The following is a 27279-nucleotide window of genomic DNA, read 5'->3' as shown; positions in this document are numbered from 1 at the left end:
ACTACCTAATTTAATTAACACAACTAAAAATGCAAGTGTTAATCTTGTGTAGCATTTGGTGTTCTGTTTGTTTGTCTTAGAATATTGTCAGTAAAACCCAGTTCCTTCTTCACAAAGTCAGATTCAAGAAATACTGAATAAGAGCTTGCCTTAGGTTGCAGAAGTCAGTGGAACAGAGGAAGTATATCTTTATCTACTGAAATCCTAGACTGAGCACATTTGAAATTATTTGTGCTTTGTTTTCAATATTCTAACACTTAATATCATGACTATGTAAAGATTAAATAAACGTTCAGTAAATAAATGCCAGCATTCATATTAAATCATCCCTTGAAACAACACAATAGTGATTAATTGCATTTTCTTTTCTAATAATCCCGTGTCTGGTCGGCCTCTTCCAGGAAAAAAAAAAATCATCTGTCCAGCAGATGTATGTTTTATTCCTGGACCGCACCGATGTCGGCTTGTTTGGCACAAACACAAAGACGATGGACCGAATGCTTCTCTGAAATGCAGCGCAAAAATGAGCCCACAACATTGTTCCAGAATAAAAGATTTAGTCAGATTTTCCAGCAGAATTTCAAATACAAAAGTCTCAGAGAAAACATTTCAACAACAGTTTGTCCTCATATAAATTAGCGTTTTAGAAATATACAGTTTCATGTTAAGTACCATTTGTGGAGGTGAGTGTAGTAGAGTGAAGTAGAAAACAGTCACAGGTTTACAGTTTGTAAAATGTTCTTTTCAGGTCTGTAAATGCAAATCCAAGCTTTGACATAAATAAGAGCAAATTTACAGCACATATTGGACTGTGTATACCTTTTTGCATTGGTACCAGATATCCCATTGTTGCTACATCTTTTATTTAAAAAAAAAGACAATCCATAAAAAGACCTTGCATTGACATAACTACAGAACTTCTTGCGACTGCATAAATTGTATCAACATTTCATTTTATTTACCCAGAAGTGATGCAATTTAACTGATTGCAAAGAATCAACTCAAATCCCAACTGAAACCATTCATTGTGATTGTACCACTGTGCATAATTCAGCACTCTTTGCTTCTTCCCCCGCTGTCATTCGGTTTATTTGAACTTTTCCTGTCTGTCAAGGTTTGTTACCCGTTTGCCTTTTGCTTTAACTTTGGGTTCATCTCTTTGGAGCACTGGCTTCTTTCTGGTCTTATTTCCAACGTGAAGGTTGTGCTATTAAGTGTTTTGGACAGCAATGAGAACTCACTTCCAGCTCTTGGGGTGCCGAGTTAGAAGTTCCAGCCTTAAGCAAAATAAGCAGTGTGCTTCATGCTGGCTTGTGCTTGTCTCAGTGCAGCAGTATGAACACAACCACCGGCTCTCACAAGCTTTGCTTAGCATTGCCTCCTAAAGTGGCTCCAGGGATCAAAGCTCTCGCAAACTTTGTTAGCGTGGCTGCTGCTAACCTCGGGGAAGGAGGACGTATGTGTTGGCATTCGGTTATCATAGCTTAGGAAATGAGGAAAAGGCATGTTCTGCACAGTAGAAGCTTTGGTGACACACAATATAACACATGATATCCCCGTCTGGGTTTGGCTCTTGGTTGAGTAAGACTGGTACTGACATATTTTAAGAGCTTTGGTGAAGAGTTGTTCAGTCCCAGCCAAAGTTGTGGCCAGTCATTTGGTAGAATTTGAGATTAAAGGGTCTGTAGAAGTCTCGGAGCCTGAGCAGAACCTCTGAGGGGATTTGGGGATGGGGCCTGCCCTTTGACTTCCCCAGGCAGCGTGGCCGGCTGCTCCCCTCGGGCTTCTTCAGGCAGGGGAAACCTTTGGTCTGGTTAAAGTAGAAGTGCTTATCTGTGACCACACGTTTGAGCCCGAGAAAGTCCTGGACCCGGCCCATCTCACCCGCCGGGTCCGTCACGAGGCGTTCCCCGCTGACGAAAAGGAAACGTGAGAGCGGGAAGTAGCGCAGCCAGTTCTCTAGATGCTTGGCGTAGATGCCGATCCGCACGGCGCTCCAGGACGTGTCGATGAGGCCCGTGGTGGCATTGCGGAAAGCCAGGTTCTGGAAGGAGGGCAGCCCGGGAGATTTGGTCAGAGTCTGTGTGTAATCAGAAACAGCTCGGGTCACCGGGTCTCGCACCACCACGATGAGCCGGGTGTGGCGGCTCATGGAGATGACTCGGCGAGGGGCTTCTTTGGTGATGAAGTAACTCGGCGTCTTCTCCATGGTTATCTGACCCTCCAGAGTACGAGGCATCAGGTTCCTGGATAACAAGTGAGAGACTATGAATAAAACTACACTTTAAACATTCTAAGAGTTCATACCAAATACCACCATGTTCATTATATTACACAAACATCATCTCGAGTTTACATTAGAAAAAACATGTCATATTTCCCTAATATTCTGAGCACATTCTTCTGAAGATGCCTCACTGGCCTTGAAGGCTTTTTGATTTCACTTTGTAATTAGAGGCTTAAATCTGTGATTACAGGGAGATAAACATGACATTAGCTGCTGGCATTGATAGAGTGACCATGTCAGCGTAGACTGGGAGAGAGTCTGTGAACGGCTACTGTAGGAAAACCGCAAGGCTATATTAACCTCAGAAAAGTAATTTCCTCTCATCTGCTGCTTCCTCCTAAACAAGCTCATAACCGCTGCTCTTGTTGCTCGCTGTGCTGCAGAGAGAGTGTCCTGCTGGACATGAAATAATAGCCACATTGCTGTCATACCACTAGTATTTGCAGTCTTACAGCAGGGATGGATTACTGTCGCTGCTACTACACAGTATTTTTTTTTCTAGTTTCCCTTTTCTGTGCACCAAAAAGCTCATTCTTACCACTGTGTTTGAAAAGTTACTAAAAACAGTTTCACATTACAGATTACTAATTGAAAAAGTCATCACACTGGTCATTTCTCAGCCAGAAATAACACATTTTCTATTACTTTTGTTACTCAGCCCAATTCTGTCAGGAGTAAACTCCAAACTAGACATCTTCCACACCAATCACATGTTCTGTGCAAACAAAGTGTCAAGTTGAATCGAACAGTAGCATTTATCTCCATCCGTGTCTTCAGGAAAGGCTTTCAGGCACAAATTAAGTTTGGAGGTTAAAACACACCAGTGTCATTACAGTTACGCACATAAACTGCAGAAAACAAAGTTTCAGTTTCACCCCCTCCACCCCTTCCTGTACATAAGCATGAATATTGTGAGGATCGGCACTAGCCATTTTGTTACACATTTACAGATGTACAGAAGGACAGGATTTCTTTTCAGCACACACAGGACGATGGCTGGACACTGAGGAGATATTCACAAAAATTGGATTAGTATTGCTGACTTTACCTTGAACAGAAGTTGGCTATGGCAAAGCACTGAAAGTCACTCTCTGGTCATTGATTAAACTGTTAAAAACGCATCTCTTTTCATCAAAATGACTAATTTAGATTTTCTTCACCCATAAAAAGGACCCCTCCCTCCCTATAGATGGCTTTGATGTAATTCTACACTGTTACTCCCTCTAAAATTTGCAGATCTATTAAGTCCCCACCTCTCTCTCTAAACTCACAGCAGTTCTAGCACACCAGCGCACCTACAACTCCGTTTAGACTCAGTAAAACTACTCAAAACAGTGGCAAGTTGTACTATTGGCGTATTGCCTGGAAATGATGCAGAAAATTAACAAGATTTGATTCTCAGATTTGTTAAGTGTGAAACCTTAGAAGCCTGAATCTGTATTTTAAAGATTGTCATCGGTACACTGCAGCTTTAAATTTGAAATGCTCATCCATAATGCTAATGCAGAAGACATCATATGGATACTAACAAGGTAGAAAGCTCGATGTGCCCTAGAGAGGGTCTTCAAGACAACACACTGTGAAAATAAGAGAACCCTGAAGTTGGCAGGAGGTGAAGAAGACCATTTCTTGCATTTGGTAGAGGCTAGCTGCCTCCTTACACCTACAACTCCTCGGTCAAATTAATGAACTAAGTTTTACTATGGAACAGGATATTGCCCCTGAAAAAACAACAGAATAGCAGTTCCTAACTTAACTACACAAAAGAACTAATTAGGAGCTTTTATTCCAACTGGAATACAGTCTTGATTTTTTTTTTCAGTTTTTTTCTGTCATTTGAATTAAAAAGTGTATTCACTTCATTACTAGGCCTTAATCAAGAGCAGACATTTGGATGTGTCATTGTAGAAAAACAACAGATGCTACTAATAATGTTAATGAAGGTTTGTGATATTTACGTGTCGCAGTAAGCCGTCACAGCGTGACAGTCAGTCAGCGTGACAGTCGATCAGCGTGCACAGCACCAGGACCCATGAAACTGAAGCTGCTAAATGGAATTCAACTGTCATTAATTTTTATTATTTACATGTGTCTTTTTCCTACTGTGGTGAAATGTTTTCCCCGAAAAAGGCCTGTTGATGACATCTGGGAATGTAGGAAACATAGTCACATAGTCAAACTTATTTGGAAGGAAAGGCAGTTTTACCTCCTCTTTATGGGAGATTTTAGATAATCTGAGACTTTTGGCTTATTTGCAGCCTGTCTGACCCTCTGACTGCCAGGTTCTTGCCTCATCAGACATTGCTGTAGGAATGTCGACACAGATCTCAGAAACTAAGTTCATGAGTACAAAGTTACTGTGAGTGTTAGTGGTAACACATTACAAAGTAAAACAATAGTGTAATCACATTTCATTTGCCTGTAACACATCAATGTTCCCAAATTCAGTGATCGCATTGCAGTAATTAATCATTTAGCATTATTACTATTACTTTGAGGCTGTATAGTCTACTGTAAGAGCCACCTTGGTTCTCCTAAGGTGTTTTTTTATTGAAGGAACTTGGAGAAGGGGCAAAGTGAACATTTACAGGATCCACTGCAGTGTGGGATTGGACAGCTTCAACTGCTAATGCACCTAAATGATGACATAAAGCAGCTACTGGACATACCTCAGTTTTATGAATGTATAGGAAACAGAGCAATCGAGGTTTGTCAGCCTATATGACGACTAATGCATTGAAGATGGTGAGGAGAAGACTCAACAAGGACATCAACATGGCAGATATATGATACTTATTGATCTGCACATCAGGTTTTTGGATCCACACAGTAATTTGTTTCCTTCTTCTGATTCTGATTCTGAGGGATTGTCCTTGTGGTCAGTATAAGTACAAAGGTCTGGAAAATTTTACGGTGGCCTGAATCTTTTGTGCAAGTTCCTCCAGTAGAAAACAGCCTTTAGACATGCAACTCAGTGTTGTTCTCACCACAAGATTTTTTTCATGAAATGCTCATTGGGCTGGTTTTCATCAGCTTTGCAGCTGACTTTGGCAATACTTGATTAAACAGCATAAAAGAAAGATTTTGTGACCCTTATTTAGAAAGGAATTTATGCTGACACGTGGGGATATGAAAGGCTTATTGTTAAGATATTGACTTGCAATTATGTGGCAATGCATCTCAGGAAATATTCAGGAGCAATACAAAAGCAACGTAGCATGTAGGATGATAAATTAAGTAAAGTGATGCATTACTTGAGAAAAATAGTGAGCAATGTGTGAAACTTTACTTTTTATTTAGTAATGACACCAACTCAGGTTATTATACACCGATAGAAATAACAACCTACAAAAATAAGTGGTAATAAACTTGAATTGTCCTTTAATTTACTGACTATTTTAGCTGCAGTAGTCTAATTTGCGACGCCTACAGAAAATACAGTCCAAACTTATCCTATAACATTGCATGCAACGTGTTCTGGTCCAGTTCTGGTTATTGCTTTTGGCCCTCTGCTTGTTACTATCATCAGCACTTGAGGTATTCTAGGCACACTGGACTGGCCGCCTCCTCTTGATCTTCAACCCTACTTAGATGACTCAGACACCGAGAAGATGTAGTAGTACCTCAAAAAGTTCAACAAACCCTAACCAAAGCCTGTGTTTGACTGAGAGTCCTTAAAACGTGCCAGAGCAGATTGTATATAAATCGAGGGAAATGGGAGGGAAAGGAAAACCTACTGGTCTCGTGTCGTTTGCTTTATTCAAACGCTACTGTGATGCTAAAATGGAATCTAATAACCGATTTTCTCTCCTATGAAAACAGTCAAAAAAAAGCTGCTTTTGTTGAGTTTAAAGGGGACTTGAATCAGAGGCTCGGTTCTAGAAATCTAAGCAGCGGTGAAGAATGCCAGTGTTGCAACTGTGGAAGATCCCTCAGCTAATTTCCATGCTTCCCCTTCCCTCCTCAGCAGGCATGTGGTGGTGGCTGGGTCGGAGTCTTCGTGGTTGGTCTGTAAGTGAAGGGCTTACGGGGGCTCTGGTGTGTTCTGATGGAGCCGACTCCATTTCTGTCTGCCTGTGATCCAACACACACACTCGGCTCCGAGTCCGGCATGTCCCCTGGCATGGAGCTCCGAGGGTAACACCAAATACGCAACTTATGGTATTCATAAGAAATCTCGGAGCTGTATTACAGGGCTGCGGCAAAAACAGAATTGAGCAAAAAATAAATAAAAAATACAGCAAATACCAAAGGGAGAAAAGTTTCGAAAAACTCTGCTGTTTCTGTTTCTCCTCTCTCTGTAGGGATGCATTACGACCAGCTTTCTGAGCTATAACCTATTGCTATGGAGCCAACAAACTTCTGAGCCTGTGGGTCACTGGCTTATTTCTGGTCACCACATGATGTGAGTGGCAATATAGTTTTTATGGATATGGGGCCTAAAAAAAAAAGAAGAAAAAGAGGCTGAATGTTTCGTTTGTATCCCAGGAAAGTTTAACAGCTCTGCTTTTGAGAGGAAATTCCTCCCAAGGATACTCAAATATGTCATCAATCTGTGAGGTAATTTGTGGTAAAGTTCTTGCTGTGTTGGTGCATCTACGTCTCCTGAAGCTGCCTTGTCTACCTGAGTTTCCTGCAGTTCCCAGAGTCATCCTCAAATCCTCCAAAAAACCCAGCGGAGAACATGCACGAGCAATTAAGAGAATATTTCCAGTCGAGAAAAAGGGAGAGTTGCATCCTTTAATTAACATATTTTTTGGCTGCAATGCGCCCAGGCCCCCTTAATATTGCTGTCACAGGAGTCTTTTTATGATTTCTCCCTGTACAGTTTGAACCTATCGCACAGAGCGGCTTCATGGAAAAACCTGCAGGTCTGTTGAGTGTTTTTCTGTGGCTGCAGTCGAGGTGCCAGTGTGTTTGGTGTTTCGAGAGTGTGTCCATAGAGCTAAATGAATGTTTAATTTCACGCAGCTAGGCTAATGGAAGCCACGGTGCAGCACTCGAGGGTTAGAGGGGCTTCTATTGACACTGTGTTTACATTTTGGACCTCGAGCCTGCAATCTCCGAGCAGCCGGGCTACAACAAAAAAGCCCAGGAGGAGGCCACACAGCGGTGAAGAATTGGGCCGGTGGAAAACACAGAAGAGTTTGCAGGAATAGGAGTTCAGGGAATGAGAGGGAAGAGCACAGATGGAGAGAAGAAAAACTGCAGCCACTCCAGAAGGCACCAAATTCTCTCATTAAAACAATTCAGAAGCCCCTTTTTCTCGTAAAAGAAGAAAACTCAAGTGTTTGTTCTTTTTATCTGATAGGGCCTTGCTGTGTGTGTGAGACGCTGTCAAAGAGAGTTTAGGGAAACCTGACATTTATTTTCATCACACCTTTACCATTAGCATCTGCAGCAGGAATGCAGTTGGCCTGGAAAGCACGCAGATGTGCGTTTATCTCTGCAGGCGAATGCATCCAGAAGCACACACACACACACACACACACATTTAGCTGTGGTCTGTGTGGGTGGGCTGAGGTTTATTAGGGCCCGTTTAAAGGACTGCAGCCTCATAGGCCACGTTTATCACGTGAAGATGAGGACACATGAGCAAGCAGAGTTTCCTGACCTCAAAAGCAAGAGAAGAGCAGACACTTTCTTCACGTGGAAGTATCAGACAGACGTTATTTAAATAATATTTTCCATCCCTGCTCTACAAGTCAACTACATATCTGGTCTAAACTAAGTTAATACCAGAATCTTTTGGCGTTTTTACAACTTAAAAGGTGATTATTCCACAGAAATATGTAATTTCCATGAGAACACTGTGGAGAATTTGCAGAATGGGGCTAAAAAAAACCCCCAAAGCCAAACCGCGCTCTGCATTCTGGTTTCGGTAAAATCTGGATTTGTCGACCCACTTAGTTCACTTTCTGCTACACAGACGTGTACATAGGTGAGACAGCAACACTACACTTCTTTAAAACTTTATCTGGTTGCTTTACTTAATTGTGTAACTGAAAAATATCATTTTTATTGAGCTAAAATACTACATCCAAAGGAAAAAAAAGAAACAAAAATCACCTTGTTTAGCCGAGAGGCACTAACTTCTATATCACCATATGGCTTTAAATGAACAGCCACTGTCTGCTTTGCTTGAAGACGAATTAAATCCTTTACTTCGGTGAAATAAGTACACTTAGAAGTAATGTGATGTGCTGAAAAACTGTATTTTCAGTGTTCTATTCTTAAAATTTATGTCATTCTTTTGGATTGATATGACCTTTGCATTAATGTGTGTGTTACACATTACTTCTGTAGATGTTTTAGGCTGATCTAATTTACATGCAGTACTTTAATCTACAGCAGCGCATCATACTCTATTAAGATCACTGTAGTATCGCCATGTGTAACCTCATGAGTTCATAAAAACAGCTCCATTTTATTCTATGTGGCAATGTAGATTCCAGCTAATCCAAGAGGGCTACTGAAGTCTCTGTCGGGTCATTTATTAAACTCCTAAAAACCGATCTCTCTGTACCAAAGTTACTTATTTAGAATCGCTACCATGATGATAATCCATTCCTGCCTGAAAATGGCTTTAGTGTAACTTTACAGTGTAGCTTCTTCTTGAATGTGCAGATCTATGAGGTTCTTCAAGCACACCAGCTCATCTATGACTCTGATCAGACTCTGTGAAACTTCTCCACAAAAGTCAGAATCTTTGTTTTTGAGCTTGTCTTCAGTACACTTCAGTTTCAAGGTGGAAATGCTCAGCCGTGGTGTTGACTTGTTGTCTTTCAGGATATTAAAAACCCCACATGGACATACATACATACAAGGTGATATGACTTTGCATCAAAGGGAGCCTTTAAAGCCATAGTTTGACGTGGAAATAAACTTAATAACTTCTGCAAAGAGTTTGACAAGGAGATGTCTGTACAGTTTTTGTGAAGCGTTTGACTCACTGTTGATCCCCAGCTTGGTGTTTTTACCCGTTCACATGGTTAAAAGCTTAATTTCCACCAGAGGGGGTCTTTAAATAGTTTATTAGCTTAGGAAGAGTTTTCTGAACTCATTAATGCTTAATCCTTCACCGTCACCACAGTGGAAGATAAACAGCTCTCATTGGACACTGAAACTAAATCTGAGACAAATGTAGTGAAGTAAAAAGTACAGTATTTATCTCCGAGATGTAATGGAGTGAAGATATAAAGTTGCATAAAACGTAAAGTACAACACAAGTACTCTGAGTTTCAGTGCAGTACTTGAGAAAATGCATGCAGTTACAGTCCATCACTGGTCCTCTGTAGCTCTGTTGGTGAGTTTTAGAAGTTCTAAAAGTAAGTTTTTCTTTTTAAATTCAGTTTCCCAAGTTTGCTAAAGTGCACAACCAAATTTCTGTGGTATTCCGGAAAGCTCTGCTATGTACTAAATTGTAGATGGGAATTGTAGAGATGGCTACGTCAAATGTACAAATGGTGTACTCAAAGAAAGGCGAAGATGAAAGAAGACGAACAAACACATGGCATCTGGTGTTTTCCTCTCACTGTTTTGCATCCTGAAAATCTTTTTCTGCGTTTGCAGCTCTCTGAATGAAGTGGATCATGATTTTAAAGTGAAAAAAAAGAGCACCTGCAGTCAGTGTAAACACAGAGGCTATTATCGCTTTTCCAGTGGGGAGCAAATACGCCGAGCATTTTCATTTCTGTTTGTGCGTCTTACTCTCCCTGCTTTCTCCTGTGGCACACGCATAAACACACATCTGAACATGCCCTGCACAGGATGGATCCACATCTGGGAGCAATGAAGCTCTTAGCTGGTGTGTGTGTGTGTGTGTGTGCATGTATGTGTGAATATGGCGGAGATGAGGGAAGTGTTTCTGGGTTTAGGAAGTTTCCCTCTGGTCCCGAGGATCGGAGCTCTGAAAGCTGTGATCCATACCGGCTTTGCTGGGCCTGAGGCCAGACCCCCGGACCCCCTTAATCCCCACCAGCCTGCATCGCTCGGAAATGGACTCTTCCACCCTGAAGGTCAGCAGCAGATGGTTGTGATTGAGAGGGCGAGACCACCGGGGATAACAGGGATCATGTAATGCAACATGTCATCATGTGCAGATTTCTCTCTCGGACGTGTTTTGCTTCTCTCCTCAATCCCTCCACTTCTCCTCGCCTCACCTCTTCCCTTTTTCTCCACTCCTCTAGCTGGCTCCTGATCTTCCTCCTCCGACTTCAAAGCCTCCGCTCAGCCTCGGCCGTGCGCTTCAGTGCGAGAATGTTATGAACGTATTTGACATGTGTGAAGGAATTTTAAAACACTCTGACATCCTCGAACCACTACAGAGAGACGTATGAAGACAGATACAGTTTGCCTGTGTGTGTGTTCAAAGATCAGTAAAAGCTGCTGCGTGGAGGGAGAGGTTTGTCATTACTGTCTGCAAATACAGGGCTGAGGAGGTTCTGTGGGCTGATTAGAAGTCAGCAGGGACTGTAAGCAACTCAATAAGAGGGAGGTAAAGTAGTGCTTCTCTTTGTGTCTGTTGGAGTCGGGCCATCACATTAGTCGGACGGTGCTTCTTGCCAATTTTTAGCCTTTTGCTAAATGGATCCGATGCCATGTAAAAAGTACAGAAACGCTCTTCTACTTTACTGCTATTTAAATTTCAGTTTGTCGAGCTGCCAGAATTACATTTTAAGGCTAAAGTAATTAATTATAAGTAACTGTATCTGGTTTTCTTTGCAGAGTTTTTCAGTCTAAATGTATTTTCAGAAGCTTTTCCTGCAGGGAAAAAAAACGATCTGGCACAAACGAGTTTTAGGGATGAAAACAGTCAAACTTCTAAAGAGTTTCTACAGCGTTCATGAAATTAATTTTAAGACTTTAAAAGCCTTTTTGTACATCACAGGGAAATCATTTCCCTCTTCAGAGAATAAGACATAAAAAAAGAACATCCCTATTTATTAGGTACTTTAAGTTATTGGCATTTGCGTAACACTTTAGTTAATATTCCCAGTGTTGAAAAGTCAAAAAGAACATTTGCTCAAGCACTGCACTGACAAACAAGTTTGACATACTTGTACCTGAATATTTTCATTTTTACACTACTTTCTACTTCCACCCAATGACATTTCAGAGGGAAATACTGTACTTTCTACTCCACTGCATTCATCTGACAGCTGTAGTTTTTTAAGGTGAATATTTTACACAATGGGCGATATAAAAAGCTTTTAAAATGCAACACATTGTTACTGATTGAAGATTCCAACATTTTTGGCTTCTGTCGTCTAAAAAGCAGCATGTAGTCGGAGTCATATTTCAGATGTCTGTGAGTGGCTAACAGCTCCACCAAATAGAGATTTTTCCCTTCTCACATGGTTTCATTTTAGTTCAGATGATGTAATATCTCACCAAAAGTCAAAGATTTCACAAAAAATACAAAAAAAAAAAACTGATAACAGATGTGTGTCAGAGTGTCTTTCCCCTCTCCCATCAATCATCTGACGACCCTTCACATTTATCTGCTGTCTCTGTATATAAAACTGTATATAAAGTAGTTCAAACTGCAGCAGCTACAGCAGTAACATGGTGCTGACACACTGATGCCTCTCTATTAAACACCAAGTAGTTTCTGGGCCTTTTTTCTCTCTCCTGTCACATTTTCACTCACTGTCGATGCATTTCTCACCGCAATATAAAGTCCTATACCTCTTTGGATATAGCACAGCCGTGGCTAGACGTAGAGATAACTCAAAAATACAAAGGAAAACTGAATTTGTTTATCTATTTCACAAAAACTGAATGAGAAAACAAGGATAAACACCTAAAAACTGCTTCTAAGTGCTACCAACACTGTAAAACTCAACATACTATAGACTTTAACCTATCCATACCGCATCTCTTGTTTGTGTAAACACAATCTGCACTTCAGCCTAAAAGTCCCTAAATGTTTGTCATACAACTATTGTCGCAGCTCAGTCATTGCTCACTTGTGCTGAGGAGTGCACTGTTTTTGGTTTCAACTGAATCTGTTTGATTTAAATTGACTGTTTTTGGATTTTAAAAAAAAAAATTGAGGCATGTAGAACAAAGTGACTTTGATGAAATTTGACAATATTAAGCTTAGATTAGGTTTTCCAATGGGACAGTACATCACATGTGATCAGTTCAATGACTACCAGAAAGTTGGAAATCTTACAAGTCTTTGCTTTTAAACTTTCTGGCTCTGATAAATTAAGTCATTTTGGTGTTTTTTTTTTTTTTCTTAGATAACATGCTTGTCAAACCCACTGGTTGCTTCTGGGGTTCAGAGAGTTCAAAATGAAATGAAGTCATACACCAAACAATGAAATGGAGTATTTTTATACTGCTGTAATGGTACTTTTTCATTAGCAACGTGTCTGAATTCTGCTTCTACGACTATTGTTTCACAGTTTAATATACAATAGTTGTTAGTAATGTAATTATTATCAAACATGACCAAGACCCACATAAGTTTAAAAAAAAATTAGAGACAAATTAAAACTGACATTTTCCTGTTATCAGATGATGAACTTCCAGGTTGAAGCAGTTAACAGTAGTGAGCTCCTGGTCTAACAGCAGCCACTCAAACATTGTCTTAAAGCCTGCAACCACGTTAAAAAAAATTACTGTCTACGTTACGAAAGAAAATTATTCAAGACCTTCCTAAGTACCTTTTTATTGGCTTTTTAAGATCTTTTTAATGGGCTTGAATTCAGTGCTGGGGCCTGCAAATACTCTGCCCCGCACTCAATGTTGGTACAGGCCTCTTACACAATAACTGTATGACATTAATCCACAGCGCTCACAGCTCGTGTTACTGCATCCAGCTCCAACATGTGTGTGGCAGACTATTACACACTGCGAAGGTTACTGTCTGGCTGACGCACCGGGGCGGCGATGAGTATTTTTACCGAGGAGGTTTGCATCACTGGGGTAGGTCGGTAGGAAAGAGCTGAAGAATGTGTCTAACTGAGGGGAAAAACAGAGGCGTAACCAGCTAATAGACACATCTCAAGGCCTGAGATCGGCGAGTGAGTGTGTGAGTGAGGAGTGGTCAGTCAGAGTTTCCTCTGAGAAACCAGGACAGCGCTGATGACAGAGGAAGAGCTCTGTGCACTCTGATGTGAGTTTCTACAAAGCCACGAACATTTAGCATTAGTTTGAAACTGACTATACTGAAAGCAGATGGAATAAATTGTTTTTTTTAAATACTGAATTGCTGCCTTGTGTGGTACAATATTTTGTGTTAAAGAAAAAGCTTGACATTTTTGGAAGCGGGCCTTGCCAGTCAGTTAGCTTAGCTTCGCATAAAGACAAAGTATAGGAGAGCTGCACCTACCTTGTTTTAAAGTAATCAAATAGGCATATGAGCACCTCCAAAAGCTAACCTAATTTTTTGTACAAAAACTGTAAAAATGGGACAGTTCTCTGCAATTTCCCCCATAAAACAGTATACCATACATAGCTAGCTTTAGAAAGTCTGGTAAATAAATTTGAAAGACTGGCTAACTTAGCAAAGTGACTTGGTTGCTAGCTTAATCTACTCCTGTAACTGCAGGAAAGGAAACAAACAAATAAAATTGTTGCTTTACTGTTGATACACAACTGTTTTTATTATTAATTTTACAAAAACTGAAGAAACATAAGATCAACTTGGATAACATTTTTTGAATTTCCCAGAGGTGTTAGCAATACTGTAAAAAAAAATGGTGGCTCTACACTGACTGCAGTTCAGCCAAATAGTGCCTGAATGTTTGTCATGTGACTGTTGGTCCTATCTGGGTTGAACATGGCTTCTCAGTCACACTGAGGAGTGAACGTAATTACTTTTTTTTTCAGAATCTGGTACAAACTGCTTATATTTTGCACATTTTAAACTGCTACACAAAGAATAAAGTTAATTTGATGAAAAAAATATCATTTTAAGCTAACATTTGATTGACTTTCCCAGTGAATTGCCCATTAGTCATAGTAAAGTCACAAATCGGGAGTTCCTGAGTATAATAAATTGTGTGACTTTGATTAATTAAAAAACAACCTTAAAATGTTGCCTTTTAAATCTACTGGCAGGTTTTGGGACTCAGAGAGTTACGAAAATAAGACAATCCAAGCACAACAGTTTCATTAAAAGTGCAATTATTGTGAGCACTAACTTCCAGAGACGGTCACCAAAATACAAACTAATTAACGGAGACTAGGATCTGATAAATTATCAGTCAGGAAGAAAGAAGAGAGAATGAAGAACAGGAAGAGAGGATGTAGAGATTTTATCTTTCTGATAGCATAACAGCCTGTAATGGCAGATCACGGAAATAAGGCAAAGCCCCTAATGTGTGTCTGAATGTATGAGTGTATGTGTCCATATGAGTGAGTGTAAGCACAGTGACTGTGTGTGCATGTCGCTGCCACTGATTGCTCCCACCACTCCTGGCTTATCGAATGGGAAAATCTGCAGTTGTGTCCCTGCTGGGCCCACAGCGGCCTGCTTGTGTGGCTTTATCTGCGAGCAGACGGGGGCCTCACCCTGCCCTCATCCGATCCGCTGAACGCAGGACAGAGGGAGGGACGGACACATAGATGTGGTGGATAGACGGGCCGATTACAGACGGACACGTCCTGCCTCGTGCATCCCAACCTCAGTGATGTCATCGCTCGCCATGGTTACATAATTAGGCTGGTAGTAAGATGGTGTGATACGCTGGGAGTCTATGTGGACTATGGTCGGAGTTTGTTTTAGCAATAAAACGGTTTATTATGGAATGAAAACATTACAGTTGAGTTGTCTGTTTTGATAACCAACTCACTGGCAAACTGTTTACAGTTTCTATTTGCTGTTATTCCAAAATTCCTATATTAAATAAAACTGAATATTTTAGGTGTTGATATTCTATATTCAAATTTGTGAACTTAGGGTCCGGGACACTTTTTTTGGGAAGCTACTTTCTGGACCTAAATTGATAAATTGAGGAAATAATAATGAAAAATCATTTTTTTATCACTCTAGAGTACACAATCATATTAATGTCTATTAAAAAACTAAAGTTTAAATATAAGAAATAAGAAGAACAAATATATACTTTTAAAAAATATGTATTAAAGAACTTCGTATGTCATTTGTATTGCAAGGAAATACTACAATATGAATAGTAATAACTCTGTAACAATGTGAATATTACCTTTACAGTAATATTCAGCTTTGATATTATTTATTTTATTTAGATTTTTTTCAATCTGATTTTAAAATCCATCACAAGTATATTTGCGCGCACAATAGACAGACGAATCATAGATCGATAGACACCTGTAAGAGCTGTTCATTGCTTTTTGATCTGCCCTTCAGTGCAATTCAGTGTGGTTAAAGATTAAACATGTGACAGCACGTACAAGCTGTAATGTTTACCCTCCTCTCTGACTCCGTACAGGCACCACACAACACAGCCGAGCCTGTACTAATTAAACAGCTCTTCGAAGTGAGTACACACATGTGAGACAAACACACCTCAGCAACACTGTAATTGACTCAATATGGACTTTTGCTCGTCTGGCAACTCCCCAGGTCCAGACCAATAAGAACACTCGATACTGTCCTGATTCTGAAAACCCACTTCCGAGCAGTTTCAGCCTCCATCTTTGTGGTTTCTCAGCTCATTGTTAGCAGCGTCTTAAGCTGAAAAGCGGAAATCGCTGCTGGCAGAGGCTCGGCTTTTACAACTGGAAACAGTCCATGCAGCGGTCTGCTATTAGTGCCATCTATCAGGCTCTTCAGGACAGACTCAGCAGGCCTTGGCCACGTTCACGCACACATCAAACATACGGGTCACAGTCGAGTTTGGATGGACATAAAGCCGGAGCTGGTGTTGGTTTCCAGATTTCCGCCCATCAGCGTGTCTTGTTTGATGTGTTTGCTTGTACTCAAATTCAGCTGCAGCTCTCTGTGCCAGAGTTTCAGACGTAATTAACCTAATTTCCTGTCCAAAACCAGCACACACATCACCAACACTCAACCAGTTTTTCTAAGTTGGTTGAGCCAAACCGATGGGAGTTTTCTAGGAAGGTTTCAGGGCAGACAAAGAAAGGTGTGTTTCTCTGTGGGACTGACAGGGTGGCTGCAGGTTCTCACGACCCCCCTCCACCCCCACCAGGCAGTCAGACATTACACAGAGATGGACACCAATGAGACGTCCACGACCACACAAACAGTCAATAATTACCTGCCTCTCCGCACATACACCAGTGACGGTAACTAGGTGAGGACTTGAATCAACAAAACCAAACAGCAGCGACTATGAACGAGCGCAGGAAAAACACTTAAGGCAGCAGAATCAAGTGCTGATTCAAAATTTCTGAAAAAAATAATGCACGGAGATAATGTAGAGCTGAAAAAAGACATTTATTGTGAGATGTGAGATCAGAGGAATTTCCCAACATTTTATAGATCAAACATTTGCCAATAAGCATGGGGTCAGTAGAGTATTTCATCATGAAAGCAACTGTTGCAGTTGAAGTTCTAACATTTTATCGAGCATTTAATCGGGCTTTAATTTACAAATTTTCATCAAAAACAAAAGTGTTTTACTGCCTTTCTAATCTTGTATTAAGATTACATTATCAAAATTAGGACATACAATTTAAAAATTTCTAATATGACAATATTATGCAATTGCCTAAGATTCCTGTTTATATGTACAGACAAAAATTGTAATTAATATGTAAATGTTTAATATCTAAATTAAAAGTGCCGTCTAACCAGAGCAGCTCATTCCAGCGCTATATTTACAAATATATATATATATATATATATATATATATATATATATATATATATATATATATACATACATGAATGCTTGGTACGGTATTAGCAGGGCCGTGGTTATATATTTTCTGGGGACACATTATTGGCAATGGCACACCACCTTCCAAATGAATCATTAGCAAATGAAATAATAATCACAACTAAAGTTAGCCAATTTCTACTATAATTAATATCAGTTCTAGTACTATAGTGTACTGCAGTTCTGTTGCCATTAAAGTCTCACCACTCAGCAGCCATATTGGTGATGCCCCGGGGCAGCTATTACAGGCTAAGTAGATCTGCTCCCTATCTAAATGAATGGGCAGAGCGTCATAACTTCGCATGCAAACTGAATGTAAAGACCAACCAGTCAAAACCAATTAAAGCTGCCTTAAAGGGTTGGTGATGCTTCCCCAAAATAAGGTTTTAAAAGACCTAAAGGATATACTTCTACTACAGTATTATGGGCACAGTTTCGAAATGCATCTGTGCAAGCCTGAACCCCCACCAGATTTGGTCCTCACCCCAGTGTTAGCTCCATGGCTGTAGTCCTGGATAGTAATGATGCATTAAAAACAATACACACAGGTTTGCATCAAGTGTATGCAATAACTACATAGTACTTTGGAAAACTTGCTTATTTTCCATGACCGCACATATCGTACACCATCTCATCACAGTAAATGTGTCACCGACTTTTTTTTAGTTTCTCCTCCATCTCTTCTTTTCACAGATGAGTAAACCATTTTCCCCTTGTTTCCACTTATCTCAGTGCAAAGGAAGAAGAACAAAGTGAAAGCAGATGGCAAATGATGCGGAGCAAAGAAAGAAAGAAGATGTAGAAATAGGATTATTATGCTGTCATCCATTACATGTGGCAGCTCATCAGTCATCCTGATCTCCACTATCTGCTCTGTTTAACGAGGAAAGCCCGATTTCGATGAGTTTGTGGCTAAAGATCAGTCAGAGCGTGCCTTCAGGTCTCAGTCTGACGGTCTCGAGTTAAATCCCCACACAGTCGAATAAGAAATCAGTCATAGTGGCGAACAAAATAAACTTTCTCCTTCTGTAACTGTGATTGAAATATGGTGAGCTTCATGTTTTCCCAGTGATACTGCCATTGTTCGTGTCTCACCAGTCATCCAATTCCATTATTTCTGACTGGATGAGACACGGCCTGCTGGGAGGGTAAAGGTCGACCAGTGGAGAACTGTCAAAAAACTGATGACTGAGTTGCATCAGGCCTCTTCTTTCACTGACTGAAAATCCATATCTATTCCACAACAATAAATCAAGTCATGTTTGATTAGTCCCTGATAGTTTTAATTTACATGTTGTATTAATTCTGACAAAATCCCTTTATATGTAAATAGCATTACATGTTATGTGACTAGTTCTGACAGATGTGTCATGTTCACTTCTTACACTAATCCAATGGTAGACACCAAAAAGCACTGAACTCTGCCTTCTCTTTCTTCCAGCAAGATCTATACATTTCCCATTTTCCTTCAGATTCTTCACTGAAAGCCTCCCTTTCCTCCAAACCCTTTGTCGGCTTGAGAAACACTCTTTGCAACATGCAGCTTCCAAGAATGTGAGCAGAGAGGAATTCAAGCAGAGAATCCCCTGTGATTGGTAGACAAATCTAACAGGAAATAAAACCTGGACATTCCTGTCTCGGTGGTGCATCCAGCTGAATTATACAACGCGCTTCTTCAGTGAGACGATGAGAAAAAGGAAAGAGTCGATAAGGAAAGCGAAAGAAAAAACACTAACTCTAAGGAGACAAAGAAGCTCTAACAGAGGTGAGAACACTTCCAGTGGCTTTACATTACACAGTTTGAGTGACCTGAACAAGCCAATAAATCCACTCCAGCAACACTCAGACTGTGGGGTATAAATGTCAGCTGTGGACAGGAGTAACAGCTTCTTGTCAACAAGATTGAATATTCAGAAGTTAATTCATTTCTGCTGCAACAGCGTGATAAAGGCAGAGAGGAGGAGATCAATAGAAAGAACCTATTTTAGCTGATCGATATGGGGAAATGACATTTATATCTGCGGGATATTTATAGCGTCAAGAAAAGGCGGAGAGATGCTGAGAAGAAAAGGAGAGTGGATGGAGTTCAGGTAGAGCCGAGGCAGTGTGTGAATGAATCTCACACACATGCTCGCACTCCCTCACTCGCACACCATGGCTGTCTAAACCCTCATTCCCCACCACAAAACCACAGAATCGTTTCCAGGGGATGGCAAAGCCAAGGCTTTTCCACATATAAGCATTTTTTCTCAAGCAATTTGCCAAATGCTTCCTTTAAGGATGTCCATGTGTTTTACTTGGTTACCAGCTGAAGACAGAGGCCAAGGCTCTCTCGCTCCGAGCTCAAAGACGCAGACAGCACTTTGAAATGAAGAGCTCTGTCAGAGAATAAATGTTTAAGTGATGCTTTCCAGCCCGGTCTCAGATGATTTTGTTGGCTTCACATGCTACGGTTCTGTTTCAAATTGATATATGCGAATCACTGGGTACTTAACGTGTAATTACACTAAATGAATATTTTATAGAAGAATAGATTATATTTGGAAGTATAGAGGAGGAAGGAACCTGGAGGAGGAAGGGGCACAGAAGTAAAATCTGTCTAATGATTATTCATCAAAGCTACAGAGCAGCTTATAGGGAAAAACCCAATATTGAGATATATCATTCCTCACTAACATAATTACATAAAATCTCGGTCCTGTATTATTCTGAATTATGAGCCTACATGTAAAATGACGAGTGAAAGACAAATTAAAGGAAAGAAAAAGAGGTGACATGCTTAGTTCCACATGGTTTAATATAATAAAACATATAAAAGCTGACATTATTAGCCTGTAACATTTTTTTTCAGTTAAGCTGTCAGTGCTTGGATTTGGCTTGCATTTGTGCTAATGCCATTTGGATGGCAAATATTTTAACTATTTATCTCTTACTTTTCTGCTTTTCTACTACCATTCACCCATTATTATTATTACCATATATTGCCAATAATTTCAGCTGTACATCCATTACTTTTAGCAATCTTGTTTAACCATGTGTGGAAGAGCCCAGTGAAGAATGGGTGTCTTGGTCAGTGCCAGTGAGCGAAGAAGCAGAGTCCTGTGGGTTTTTTTTTCATTTTGCTCAACATTTCCTTGTGGAAACGGGGAGGAGAAGAGCGACTTCCACTGTCTTTTACACCTATATGCTGCTGCTGGTGCACAGAAACAACATCCACTGCAAAAAAGATGGGGCACCATTTTAAAAAAGCATCTAAATTTACTCTGTTCTTTCAAAACTATGTAGGGAATCACAGAGTAATGTGTGGATTAATCTGAGCCACTTGGGCCACGTTCATGGTAATATGGTTATGTTGCAAAATAACCTTTTTCTTTAATGGTTGGTCCTCCTATTTACAGAAAGCTTTTTGGACCATCCAGTGATCTCTAAAGTGAAGATTTTTATGAACTCTGCTTTATGTATATCTTTGTGAGCATGTAAAATGAAGAGTTTGGGAAACAATGATGTTACAGCTCAACTTGCGCTTGCACATGTTCCTGAAACATCCACAATAACGATCGCTCTTTGTTGTGGTCTGTATCCAAATCTCAGGACGCTAGAAAGCAAATCTCGTTCCGAAATCGCACGATTTCGGAACGAGATTTGCTTTCTAGTGTCCTAGAAATCTAGAAAGCTAGATTTGCTTTCTAGCGTCCTGAGCTTTGGATAGAGACCACAACAAAGAGCGATCGCCAGGTAATGTGGAGGTTTTCGTTCACTTCTCATTTCTAGTATGTTGCGGGACACTCGTTGAGACTATCCGAGCCGGTCAGTGTGGGGGAAAAAGCATGTTAGGGTGGACTTTGACGCGGGGGGGCCAATTGCCCCATACTTTTCGCTAGCTGAGCTGCTAGCTGAGCTGCTAGCTGAGCTGCTAAGCTGACTGCCTGGCTTAATACTGGAGCTATGTCGAAAATTCATTTCTCCATCACTCACATGTATGAAATGACATATGGAAACAGACCCCAGGTTGGAAAAAACTGAAGTTCCCCTTTAACTTAGAATTGTTGTACCACTTCAGTGACTAAGCAGTTTAGCTAAGTTTCTTTTTGTTTAATTGAGCAAATAAATGAACACTAATTAATTACTTTCAGCAATCAATTTGACCCATAAATCTATTACTTTTAGCAAAATGTTTCAGCCATATTTCTATTACTTTTACTTCACCATTTCAACCATTTATCCATAAGGCCAACTTCAGCTAATCGCAGGCTATACATTTTACCTTTGTATATCACCTATCCAATAGCTTAGTCTTTCTTCTTTACTAGCTTTTCAAAGTACCAAGCAAATGTTGATGTGTGCAGAGAAAAAAAGAGACAAAACACTTGTCCATCACTTTTGGATGTTTGTTTGAACCATCTGTTTTTAGCTAGCAACTATTAGCCTATCTTCAGATACTTAGCTAACTTGTAGCTAACATTTCTATTTGCAGTTGTGCAAAATAACAAACAAGTGATAGTAAATAACTTTTGAATATTTATTTGCTACTTTTAGCAAACTATTTCAACCATTTATCTGTCATGGCTACTTAAGGTAGCATTCAGATTTTAGCCATATATTTTAATCATTTATTAGCTTATTTTTGCTTTTTGTTAACTTTTTCTATTTGATATTGTTCAAGTAAACAAACTACATGCTTTTAACTGTCTATTTCAAAATTTTATGTATTTTGCTATCTATTTTACTGTTCACAAGGGTCCTTTTTGCTACTTTGACAACTTTAAGCAAACCTTCCTCTATGACATTGTGCAAATAACAACAGCAAAACTAATAACTTTGAGCAATCCATTTTAACTATTTATTGATTACTTAGCTGTAGTAGTGCCCACTGGGATATACACACCCCTGGTTGGGAATCATTGGATTACAAGTTACATGTATTTGCTCTGAACATTTATCTGTCTCATATAAAGTCTTATTGCTTGTCTGAAATCCAGAGGACTACTGGCCCCCGGGTACAATAAGCTTCCCCTCTTGTACTGAAGGGCTCATCATGGCTCGAGATGAGGGGGTGGATGGATGGGGGTGTTGACTAATGCTTCATAGGGCCTTGTTTAACTGCAACTGGGGGCCTAATCCGTCTCAGCCTCGTTGTACGTCCCTGAGCTGTCCATGTTAATGCCTGACCTGTCATTACACCGGTCCAATTCACACAGTGTTGACACGAGCTGTCGGCGGATTAGGAGGGAGCAGAAACACACGTTTCATTATAACCTCAAAAGAAAGAGAAGAGCAAGAATAAAAAGCAGAGGTGTTTTACGTCATGTCTGTGGTAAAAGAGTACAAGGTAAGGTCAGTTTCCTCTCAACAGAAAGCGGTAAAAGGAACATGTAAAGGTCACTGGTCTTCTCAACTTTAATCCTCTTCAGTTTTGCTTTGTCTTCATTCGGATTTCAAGTGCAAATCCTGACATTTACATTTTTTATACAGAAATGTGCATTTAAAAATAAACTATGAGGCAAAAGACTGGAGCAAATAATACAAAACGTGAGCAATTATTCACCAAATATCAGTACACAAACATGTACTTTTCCAGTTTAACAGTAGTCCACTGAATAACACTACTTACTTACAGGTGGACCCTACAGTTCCATTAAAAACAACTCAGCAGGATTATAATAAATTATCTTTTCTTTCAAACTCTATGCCTCCAGTTTTATCTAAAGCCCAACCTGAGATAACCCTGGTGACGTACCCTAACTTTTTTCCCTTTTTTACAATGCAAGAAAGCTCCTTCAGGGCAACAAAATGGCAGCAGTGTCTGAGTGGTAACATGATGTGAGTTAGAAGGAGGGTGGAACGATGATCTGAAGGGAAAGAATGCAGTCTGGTGCTGCTTCTACAGCCGTCAAAAGCACAAGTTCGAACTATTTCACAAAAAATCAAAATATAAGTTTAAAAGTAGAGAGTTTGCAATAATATAATAACAATTTCAAAACAAAATGCTGTGAATGATGAATCTTTATAGATTCATTTCATTTTCAAGGGTGGCACTGAGGATGGGTGTTAACATTCACCCGTTGACTGTCAGTTTTGACACTGCGAGGTTTCAAAGGATGTGAAGCAGTAGACGGTGTGTTTAAGTGTGCAAAACCTCTCTAAAAGTCTCTGCTACAGTCTATAACACCTGTGATCTCTGTCATATATTAACATCTGATATGAATTATACAACAGCGATATAAAAAAACAATAAAGTGAAGGAAGTAAAAAAGGATGCAATATAAAGCTTTTGTCTTTTTTTTTATCTTTACATCAAAATGAAAACTAAAAACGGTTTTGCATCATTCAATAGATATTTTCAACATGTATGACTCACTTTTTAAAACTGAAAAAATGCATCAATTAACCAATCAACAGATTTCGGCGACTAAGTTAATTTAAAAAAATTGATATTCTAAAATGTGACACTCCTGTGGCACTTCTTCTTCATACCTAACAGTAAATTGATTATCTAATAGATTATGGAGCTATGGTTAGATAAAATGATCAATCTAAAGATGCCAGTTTGAATTCCTGAGAATTATCAGTAATATTTTCACAAGTTTCTGCAATTTCGTGAACAAAGCATATTGATCTTTAATAATTAGGGATTTTTGCACTACCCATGTTTAAAAACTTGCCAAAAAATACTTTACACTACTCCAATAAAATTTGTCTGTGCTTTAACAGTTGTAGCACATCACTTTTAATGACTCCAACTTAAAGCTCCGAATGAATCAGTCATTTTACTGCAGCCTGTATGCTGCAGGAAAACCTCAAGCCTCATCCTCTTCCTGAAACCTTGTTTCAACACTTGTGCACAGACACTTTGATCTCGGCTGTCTCTGATTGCTGTTCCACCTGAGCCTGAACTGATCATTACCCGGCTCTATTGATCACTCTCTGCATGTTCTTCTCTAGCTTTACATTTCCCAGCCACACCTTTGCGTTCTCCTCCATCTCCTCTCTTTTTATCAAACTGTCATTTCCTCTGCAGCCCTCCTCTCAAACAGTTTCTGTCACCCCCACACTGTGTCTCTTTCGCTCATCACTGGACACGAGGAGGTAAAATCCATCATAACATGAAGCTTATACTCTAACTAACATACATACATTTTACTGATTTATTCAGTGTTGTCACTTTTAATGTCTTTCTCTGCATGCCACCATCCCAAAAATGACTGATTTTTTTCAGGTTTCAACACACTACCATTCAAAAGTTTGGGGTCACCCAGGTAATGTCATGATTTACATGAAAACTCACACTTTCATTCATGTGCTAACAGAATTGCACAAGGGTTTTATAATCATCAATGATCCTTTCAACACCATTAGCTAACATAATGTAGCATTAGAACACAGGAGTGATGGTTGCTGGAAATGTTCCTCTGTACCTCTATGGAGATATTCCATTAAAAATAAGCTGTTTCCAGCTAGAATAGTCATTTACCACAATGTCTAGACTGTATTTCTGACTAATTTAATGTTATCTTCATTGAAAAAAAGGCTCTTTCACTAATAAGGGCATTTCTGAGTGACCCCAAACTTTTGAACGGTAGTGTATTTGTGCTCTAAAGAATTTTCTCCATCAGCTTTGGCCATTTGACTATAAAGGGTCAACTGCACCACCATCATCTCCAGCATCCCCATCCTCCCTGTGTGTGATCAGAGGCTGACAGTAACGAAGGCTCTCAGGGGACCAACATGGACACTTAGGGAAGCAGCGTGTCAGCTCAATAAACAGCAATTTATTGGCAGGGGAGTGAATACGCTGCCATCCTTGGAAGCTATCAGCAGAGCTTCTTATTGGCGCTGAGAGATATTAATGAAGAGAGCAGAGGGGAGAGGAGAGGGATTGATCTCATCAGAGAGGGATGATATGTTCACCTACAAAACACACTTTCTGTGGACTAACAACCCAAGAAAATACCACTGAAAGCATTTATTTCTAATGTGGCTCCAGTCAGAGTGGGGAAAAGGAAGATAAAGAAAGTATTCACCTACTTCCTAATTCAAAATATTCAAACTGTGTCTTTTTTTTATTGTATATCTCTAAAAACAGGTTGCAGTTTGAAAGTCAGACAGATTCCAGATACACAAAAAAGGCTCAAGGTCTATTTATTCAACATCTGCCTAATCAGGAATCCACCCAATCAGACTGGTCAGACAAGCTGCACTACCTGCTGAAGATAAAAGGCAATATCTTGCAAAGCTTACATGACACAGCAAATTTACAAGAAATCTAAAATTAATCCAGAGGAGCACACAGATGGCAGTGGACCTTGATGTAAATTGGGCCCATATTTTAATTCCCCTGTACGTATTCCTCTTCTATGGATAGTTACACCTCTCTTGTTTAATACAGTAATACTTCATTGAATTATAATTTATCAGTTTATATTAAATAAATGCCTCCTTCCTTTTTACTGATCCACTTTATAAACACGAGATGAAAGGTCCAGCTGCATTTTACGCACGTTATTTCCAGCTCATTATTATTTGACTTATTTTCCAGTTTTGGGGCACATTTAGCCAATTCTTGTGTTAAAATACATATTTTTAAATTGCCTTTACCTGTACCATTCCAGTCCCTTGTCATAGAAGCGGTCAAAGAAGTGCGGCTCTGCGCCCACGGCTCTCACGTCCGGATGGATGCGCAGGAACTCCAGCAGAGCCCGAGTGCCACCTTTCTTCACCCCGATGATGATGGCCTGGGGAAACTTTTTGCTGCCAAAATTATTAGCTATAGAAATATTGTCCGAAGAAGCTTCACTGTTCGAGAAGTCCGACAGTTGCTCCCGGACAACCGAGACCGGGGACGCGTTATACGCGCCGAGCTGCTCCGCTTCTTTTCCATCATTTAGGAGGATTTTGTTTGCAAGATTACTTTGCTGATCGTATACAGGCCTGGGCAGGGAGTCACAGAATCCGTTGAGGCAGTAGAAGAGATAGGTGAAGAGAATGATCATGGTAAAGAAGACGGACAGCTTGGACTGCGCCTTCAGGTGTCCAAAGTTGAACGCAACTCTCCATTTACTACATCCCATGGGTCGCAATCCTGAGCATGAGGACACAACGCAGGAAACATGCCAAATCAGGTGACTTCATACTACTGTCTCTGAAAAAGTTACTCAAACAGAGAGCACTTTTAAAAAAACATGTTTGCGCCACAGCAGCAAGTGGCGCAAAACCTGCCCACGGCGCGTAAAAAAGCTCCACATGTTCCTCGGATTCTTCTACCTGCCGTCAGTCATCAGCTTTACCTTGAATAAACTTGAGCGAAGTCCCCCACTCAGACTGTGGCTGTAAATTTGCGTTGCGCTCCGCTCCGTGCCTCCTGTGCGCTCCCGTGGCTCCCTGGCAGCGGCTCTATAGGAAACCCTCAACACCCCCTCCCCGTGTCGCTGCCAAATCCACGCCCTGTTTATCAAACACACGCCCCTTTCATCCTCAGCTCGTGCCACACTGGAACAACTGCGAAAAATAATTAACAGGCGCAGCGCAGCCTCTCCGAGCTGACGGAGAAGGAGAATATGAGATTATTTTGAGACCAATTTCAGAGCAATATGGTAGTTAGTTTAATTGGATTTAATGCACTGGAGGAGGGGAAAACATTTGGGAAATGATGAAGAGGGGATATTAGTTTTTGATTGTAGACCCAGGATGTAATTTCCCTTCATTTCCTCTTTAAATCACCACATCCACCATTAAACTTGCTGTATATTTGGAACCTTTCCTGGAAGCAGCTCCAGGTTGCCTTGCAGCTTGGTGTGGCCACCTGCTGTCTGAGCAGCCAGTCTGACCCCACACCCCCATGGAGCCTTACATGACACACACATTTAACCTTGTCACTGGGGGGCAACCAGCAGACAGGTGTCATCAGCTTTCTCTATTCCTTTTGTCCTTCTGTGTGTCTCTGCATATGTCGTAAACTGTGGGAAACAGACCACCATCAGCTAGTACCAGTATCTATGTTCTCTTTTGCAGTAAAGGTAAATGCGACTGAAAAATATCTGTTAAGTTCCAAAATTATAATTAGAAATGTAAAGAGGTCTAAAATGTATGAAGTGACTACTGCAATGAAAAAGACCTACAGGTCAGGATTTTGGATTCATATTTCCATCTGACTTG

The 27279-nt window shown here is 40.2% G+C and overlaps 1 protein-coding gene across 1 annotated transcript; it reads right to left on the bottom strand.

The window, feature by feature from the left end:
* Positions 1-543: 543 nt before the first annotated feature.
* On the bottom strand, positions 544-26502 carry si:dkey-121b10.7 (heparan sulfate glucosamine 3-O-sulfotransferase 6). Its single transcript, XM_051939918.1, has 2 exons — positions 25723-26502; positions 544-2246 (listed from the first exon to the last, which is right to left on the bottom strand). The coding sequence occupies exons 1-2, from the start codon at positions 26193-26195 to the stop codon at positions 1628-1630; spliced, it is 1092 nt and encodes a 363-aa protein (XP_051795878.1). The 5' UTR covers positions 26196-26502; the 3' UTR covers positions 544-1627.
* Between the last annotated feature and the right edge of the window lie 777 nt (positions 26503-27279).

This window comes from Acanthochromis polyacanthus, chromosome 19, assembly GCF_021347895.1.
Source record: "Acanthochromis polyacanthus isolate Apoly-LR-REF ecotype Palm Island chromosome 19, KAUST_Apoly_ChrSc, whole genome shotgun sequence".
NCBI classification, from domain to species: Eukaryota; Metazoa; Chordata; class Actinopteri; family Pomacentridae; genus Acanthochromis; species Acanthochromis polyacanthus.
The sequence above is the reverse complement of the archived record's forward strand: the minus strand, read 5'-3'. Positions and strand labels throughout refer to the sequence as shown.